Source organism: Vombatus ursinus, unplaced genomic scaffold (genome assembly GCF_900497805.2).
Source record: "Vombatus ursinus unplaced genomic scaffold, bare-nosed wombat genome assembly UNPS02001287.1, whole genome shotgun sequence".
NCBI classification, from domain to species: Eukaryota; Metazoa; Chordata; class Mammalia; order Diprotodontia; family Vombatidae; genus Vombatus; species Vombatus ursinus.
This window is the reverse complement of record NW_020941065.1, coordinates 11934277-11941677: the sequence shown is the minus strand read 5'-3', so window position 1 is coordinate 11941677 and position 7401 is coordinate 11934277. Positions and strand designations below refer to the sequence as shown.

The following is a 7401-nucleotide window of genomic DNA, read 5'->3' as shown; positions in this document are numbered from 1 at the left end:
TTCTTTCCCTCCTTCCTTCCTTCCTTCCTTCCTTCCTTTTTCCCTTTCTTTTTCCCTTCCCAGCTCTGGGGCTGGCTCTTCCTGTCTGATTCTCTCTTCCTCTACCCCGCTCTCTCTCCTGTGCTTTATATAAGATCATCATATTCCTATAGTGGGAGGAGATTCCAGAAGCCATCTAGTCCAACTCCCTCATTTTACAGAGAAGTAAACTGAGGTCCAAAGAGGGTAGTAACTTGTCCAAGGTCACACAGAGCTGGGATCTTGAACCAAATCTTGTGCTTCTGCCAATGCAGCCTAGTATACCCTCCCCCCATTTCAGTGATACTAATCCTGGGTTGTGGTGGTGTAAGTAGATTTATTTCCATTTTACAGATAAAGAAACTGAGTCTTAGAGAAGTGAATTTAGTTGTTCATGGTGACACAGTCAGTAAGTAGTGGAACTGGGATTAGAATCTGGGTCTCCTAACTCCAAATGATGATTGCTCTGACTGACTTAGGTCTGTTTCTCTAGCTTTCTGTCTCTCCTTCTGTCTTTCTGTGCTGTTCCCCCACCCCTCTCTCTGTCCTCTCTCTCCTTCCTTCTCTCTCTCTCTTCCTCCTCCCTGCTTTCTTCCTCTCCTCTTACTGGGTCTCTTTGAATCTCTTTATCAGTCTTTCTCCATCTCTCCATCTTTGTCTTGGTCTCTTTCACCCTACCCCATCTTTCCATTTAGATCTCCTCCTGTTTTTCTCTTTTCCCCCCATCCCTTCCTCTCTGGCTGTTCACTCAGACCACCCTGGACAGACCCCCTGTTGTGGAGGCCAAAGTTGGTGGAGTCTCTGTGTGGGAGCAGTGAGACCCCCTGACATCTTCTGTAGGGGCTCAGAAAACCTTCCATTTTCCCTTTGTAGGAAGGAGCCCCAGAATCCCAAAGCCCCAGCTCCTGATCCACCCCCTATCCTCAAAGTCTTCAACCGACCCATTCTTTTCGACATCGTGTCCCGGGGATCCACTGCTGACCTGGACGGGCTACTCTCCTTCCTTCTCACCCAAAAGAAGCGCCTGACAGACGAGGAGTTTCGGGGTGAGCTGTGGGAAGGGGCTACGTGATGAGAGCAGGAGTGACTGACCTGAAGCTTGAGGCTGCTGACGCCTTCCCTTCTGTGGCGATGGCCAGGCTTTCTAGGTTGGACCTTTCCTTCTTTTTTCCCCTCCCTGATTTTTTCTGCCTTTGGCCCCCGTGTCCCCCCAGTTCTCCCTAGTCCAGCAATCCCTGGGCAGGGCCCACGCTTCTTAGAAACTGAGGCTCAGCTTGGCCCCAGAGGGCAGAGCCAGGAGCAACCAGTGATAGTTATTGTAAAAAGGCAGGTTTAGATTTGATGTCAGGACACACACGCGCACACACAAAGAATGGGATGCCTTGGGCAGTGGTGGGTTCCCCCTTCCTGGAGGTCTAAAGTTGAAGCTAGATGACCAATTGTTGGATATTTTCTAGTGGGAATTCTTGTTTGGGTATGGGTTGGACGAGATGATCTCTAAAGGCCCTTCTATCTATGATGCTAATTCTCTGAACTAGAACTCAGGCCTCTTGACTTCCAAATCAGAGCTCTTTCCATTTATCCCTGCTAATTAATACCTGCATTTGTGTACCATTTGCTTTCCAAAGCACTTAACTCCCTTTGATAAGGTTGGTTGGGCAGGCGTCTTCAGCCCCATTGGTTGGACCACTCCAACGGGTGGACTGTTTTGCTGAAGGGCCTACAGCCAGTGAGGGGCGGAGCTGGACCTTGATTCTAGATCTCCTTCCCCTCCCCCACCATGAGATTTATTCCATTCAACCCCACCAGCTCTGGGGCAGCAAGGCAGGAACGTCTGGACATCTGCTTATCTGCCTGGCCTCGGTCCCTTCTACCTTTCCAGAACCTTCCACAGGGAAGACGTGTCTGCCTAAGGCCCTGTTGAACCTGAGCGGTGGACGCAATGACACCATCCCAGTGCTCCTGGACATTGCTGAACGCACTGGCAACATGCGGGAATTCATTAACTCACCCTTCCGAGATGTCTACTACCGAGGTAGGGATCCTCCAGTTGGGTAGAGAGGGAGGGGCTGGGGGCAACGTACCAATTTCTTTGACCATTTATCTCGCTAAACTTTCTGGGTTACCCTGAAACAGCTCTTCTCGCTTCCTGGATCTCGAAGGAGGGGAAAGGAATAGGTTGAAAGGGCAAAGAAAGTGAATTCATCCAGTTCAAACAGGCAGCAAGGATTTGAATGAATGAATGAATTCATGAATGAATGAATTCATGAATGAATGTGTACATGAATGAATGTGTGCATGAATGCACGAATGAATTAATGAAAAAAACATTTACTTTAATTAAGAAATTAAACACTTGGCACCAAGTGTGATGCTAAGTGATGAGGGCACAGATAGAAAAGCAAGATACAGGGGTAGCTAAGTGACACAGTGGATAGAGCACTGACCCTGAAGTCAGGAGGACCTGCGTTCAAATCTGGACTCAGACCAAACACTTGACACTTACTAGCTGTGTGACCCTGGGCAAGTCACTTAACCCCAATTGCCTTAAAAAAAAAAGAAGAAAAGATGGGCCTTCTCTTTGAGAAGGTTATATTCCAGTAGAGGGAGACCATATAGATAAGGGAGTGGTGTCTAGGGACCAAGTGGGTCCCAGGGTTCTTTGGTCCAGAAAGTTACAGGTGTGATTTGTGATCCAAAGGTTTATGTTTCAATCTTGGCTCAGCTGCTCACTCGTTATATGACCTCAGGCAAATCACTTAACCTCTTTGGGACTCAGTTTCCATATCTGTTGAACGAAGGGTACAGACTAGCTGACCTCCAAGGCCCCTTCCAGACCCAAATCTATGATCCTACAATGTGGGTGAATGGAATTTGTCCAGTACCATGGCTGCTGGTCTGTCTCTGGGGCTTGCCACCTTGGGAGCCCTGTGCCAAAGAGGTGCAGGCCAGGCCCCCTCCCCACCCTGACATCACACACTGGGAATATGCAAGGGTCTGGAAGAGAATGGGGAATATAAACCCCCAGTACCCAGGACAGCGCCTGATGCATACTAAATACTTAATAAATGTGTGTTGGGTGCATGAATGAATAGGTGGATGAATGGTGTAGAGAGGCAGGTTTCAATCCAAAATAAGGTAGCACTTATTAAAAATTTCTATCTTTCTATCTATTATGTTCACATCTTTTATTTCTGAATACATTCCCCACTCCCTTACCCAATGAACCATCCACTGTAACAAAAACTAAAAAAAGAAAGGGAAAAAAAGCCAGTTTAGCAAAATTAACCAACACTTAACAACATTAAATTAACAACAACTGAGTCTGACAGTATAAATATGATGAGGGGATTGCTTTTTAAAATATTAGAACTGTCCAAGGACACAATTGGAGGGTGTTCAGAGTAGCGAGCTTCCCGTCAATGGAGGGATTCAGGCAAAGTCTGGATGGCCGTGTGCCACAGCGTCACTGTACAGGGGATTCCTACATTGGGTGGGAGGTTGGACCTGTAGGGTCCCTTCCTCTGTACTCAGGGTCTGTGGTTCCCTGTTGTGGGGGTGGGAAGGAAGGGAAGATGAGGGGATGCTAAAGTCCTGGGCTTCTTGGTGACATCCGCATTGGTCTTAGGTCAGACGGCCCTGCATATCGCCATCGAACGCCGCTGCAAACACTACGTGGAGCTCCTGGTGGCCCAAGGCGCTGATGTCCATGCACAGGCTCGTGGGCGTTTTTTCCAGCCCAAAGATGAGGGTGGCTACTTCTACTTCGGTAAAGAAGGAGGCCAGTTGAGGAAGAGGTGGGAGAGGGGCAGAATTGGAGGGACGCTCAGCCGGACTGAGACATGTCCCACCCTGCTCATCTCCCTCATCCCAAACACAAATCATTGTTCTTCCCTCTCCCGCCAGGTGAGCTGCCCTTGTCCCTGGCTGCCTGTACCAACCAACCCCACATTGTGAACTACCTGACGGAGAACCCTCACAAGAAGGCGGACATGCGGCGCCAGGACTCTCGGGGCAACACGGTGCTGCATGCTCTGGTCGCAATTGCTGACAACACACGAGAGAACACCAAGTTTGTCACCAAGATGTACGATCTCTTGCTCATCAAGTGTGCCAAACTCTTCTCTGAGAGCAACCTGGAGGCTGTGGTCAACAATGATGGCCTTTCACCGCTGATGATGGCTGCCAAGACAGGCAAGATTGGGGTGAGTGGGCATACAATGGACATTATCGAATGCTTTATAATTTGCAAAATTATTTATGTACATAGCCCTGAGGTCCCACCTAACACAAAACTACCCCATAAATGTTCGGGACATTCTTTGGGTCAGCAGCCACTCAAAACCCTGATTCAGAAGACCCCACCAGTGTGTTGGCTTTTACCACCAGAGAACTCAGACGGTCAAAGCAGTCATTTTAACCAAACAGTGTAGCAAATTACGTGACAATCAAAGATTTTCCTTCATCATATACATGTGGGATATACTTCACCTACAGGTATAGGGATATATAAGTATACATACCTACATACATACGTGTATATGTATGTATATATGTATATGTGTATGTGTGTGTATCTTTTTGGTGTTTGTTACAGTGGATGGTTCATTGGGTAAGGGAGTGGAGAATATATTCTGAAATAAAAAAGATGTGAACATAATATATGGATAAGTCACAGGTAGAGAACCCATATGACCACATCATACAGCTTCTAGATCTCCTAGATCTAGGTGCAGCGGGAGAGGATTGGATCTGAAGTCAGGAAGACCTGAGTTCAAATCTAGCCTCAGACATTTACTAGTTTTGTGATTATAAGGTCCATTTCAGCTTTAACATTGTCCTAGCTCTGGTATTCTGTTCTAAAGCCCCTTCCAGATCTAACATTCTGTATTCTAATGCCTCTCTGAGCTCTGACATCCCCTATTCTAAGGCCCCTCCCAGCTCTAGCATTCTATGTGCCCATATACAATGATACATTTGTATCTCCATATCTAGCTAGCTATATGCGTATAGCTGTACTAGTGTATCTGTTCAATGCTGCCACCTGCTGGCTCTTCCTAGTATTCTGAGCTGCCTTATTTCAACAGAATTGTTCCCAAAAGTCAACCAATGAACCTTAATAAAATGACGTACATACACCCTTTCCCCTAAGTTTCCAGGGATAGATGGATGGATGAATGGATGAATGAATGAATGAACGAACGAATGAATGGATGCATGGGTGGATGGATAGATGAATGAATGAATGAATGAATGAATGAATGAATGAATGAATGAATAAGCATTTATTGGGCACACAATACAAAAGTGAGACAAGCCTCTACCCTCAGGTAACTTACATTCTAGTAGTGGAAGACAGCACATATCAGGTGTGATGGCCAGGAAAGGGAATTTTAGTTTGAGAAATCACAGGGATGTACCATAGGATCACAGATTTAGAGCCAGAAAGGACTTTAGAGGCCACTGAGTTTGCCCTTTCCCTTGTCCAGATGAGGAAATTGAGACACAGAAAAGTGTTTTTTTTTAATGACTTGTCCAGAGTCATATAAATAATAAGTGTTTTAGATTCAAGTCAAGGTCTTCCTGACTCCAGGTCCTGTACGCTACCCACTAGGCAACACTGCCCTTCATCAATGCGTGGAATAATAGGGCAGGCCATTAACATGAGCTTTTCAGAGGCAATGATGGCGTTGACCTGATTACTATTCTGAGAGAAAGAACGGGAAAGAGAGAATGAAGAGTGTGGAATCATGATCCCAGGAATCCTTAGTCAGGATCACAGATTTATAGCTGGAAGGAACCTTTGAGAAAATCTATTTCAGGGGTTCTTTTTTTTTGTCAAGGCAATCGGGGTTAAGTGACTTGCCCACAGCTTATTTCAGGGGTTCTTAACCATTTTGGGGGGACTCTTTCGGCAGTATGATGAAGCCTATGATCTCCTTAGAATAATGTTTTAAGTGCATAAAATAAACACATAAGATTACAAACCAATTATATTGAGGTACGTTTGTCAAAACATTAAACAAACAGGTTCAGAGATCTGGTCCAACACTTTCATTTGCCATAGTGTGAAACTGACACTTGGAAGGGGCCAGTGACTGGTCCAAGGTCACATGGTGAGTGAATGGCGGAGCCAGGACCAGACCCCAGGCCTTCTGACTCCCAGCACAGGGCTCTTACTGCTTAGCTACAGGATCTCTGAGCCCACCAGTTACTACCTTAGCAAGGAGCAGGCATGGGGTACTTCATAGCGCCAGGATCTCCCCACTTATCACCAAAAGGCTCAGTGTCCTTTTAATCCATAGGGTTCCAGGCCCTTTTAGGTTTCAGAATTGTTGTAGGATCATGGGTTCAGAGCTGGAAGGGACCTCAGAGGCCACTTTTACAGATGAGGAAACTGAGGCCCAGAGCAGGGAAGTGAGCTGCTTAAAGTTACTCAGGTAGTAAATCTCTGAGGTTAGATTTGAACCCAGGGATTCCTTGGTATTCTATCAAACTCTGTGACCCTTAAAAGGTACCGTCCTAAACCCTGAACCTTCGGCATTCCCAAACAGGCTTCCCTTCTCCTCTTGCCTCTGCACTCTCTCTCTTTTTTTTTTTTTTGGCGATTGGGGTTAAGTGACTTGCCCAGGGTCACACAGCTAGTAAGTGTCAAGTGTTTGGTCTGAGGCTGGATTTGAACTCAGGTCCTCCTGACTCCAGGACCAGTGCTCTATCTGCTGCACCACCTAACTGCCCCTTGCCTCTCCACTCTCAACAGGCCAGAACCATTCTCTGACAGACCCACTCACTTCTCCGACTTCCCACTGGAGTCCCTTAATCCCTTCTCTTTCCTCGCCCCTCCCCTCCACCCCTGATCCTTTCCCTTTACCAGTCCTCAAAGTGGCCTGGTGGAAAGAGTCCTCAGCAGACCTGAGGAAGCAGCCAAGGCCGTTGGGGAAATTCTGGCCATAGAATCAAAGGACCTGGCTGAGGATCCAGTCCACTTACTATTTCTGTGGCCTTGGGCCAGTCATTTGGCCCTCAGTTTCCTTATCTGTAATGAAGCGTAGTCAGATGGACTCGAGGCCCTTCTTCTAATCTAAACTGTTAATCCAGGACCTTTCTGGGCTTCAGATTCCTGCTCTGTAAAGGAGGACTAATAGCCCCTACCCCCAGCAACCTGGGGTTAGACTGTAGGATAGAGGAGATCTCAGTGAAAAGGTATTTGTGTTGTGTTTTCTGGATCTGACATTTTATGTGTGTCTATGTTCTAAGACCCTTCCCAGCCCTGACATCCCCTGTTCTGAGGCCCCTCCCAGCCCTGACATCCCCTGTTCTGAGGCCCCTCCCAGCCCTGACATCCCCTGTTCTGAGGCCCCTCCCAGCTCTGACATCCCCTGT

The 7401-nt window shown here is 47.1% G+C and overlaps 1 protein-coding gene across 3 annotated transcripts in view; it reads left to right on the top strand.

Moving 5' to 3' along the window:
• The window catches only part of TRPV4 (transient receptor potential cation channel subfamily V member 4), a 68223-nt gene that overhangs the window by 45879 nt on the left and 14943 nt on the right, over positions 1 to 7401 (top strand). For all 3 annotated transcript variants that reach the window (XR_003569294.1, XM_027864429.1, XM_027864414.1), the window contains exons 3-6: positions 892 to 1064; positions 1901 to 2053; positions 3647 to 3787; positions 3925 to 4223. Coding sequence is in view for 2 of the 3 variants with exons in the window: in XM_027864429.1 (XP_027720230.1) it covers positions 892 to 1064; positions 1901 to 2053; positions 3647 to 3787; positions 3925 to 4223 (766 nt within the window). In the remaining variant the exon portion in view is untranslated. The remainder of the gene's footprint in view (positions 1 to 891; positions 1065 to 1900; positions 2054 to 3646; positions 3788 to 3924; positions 4224 to 7401) is intronic.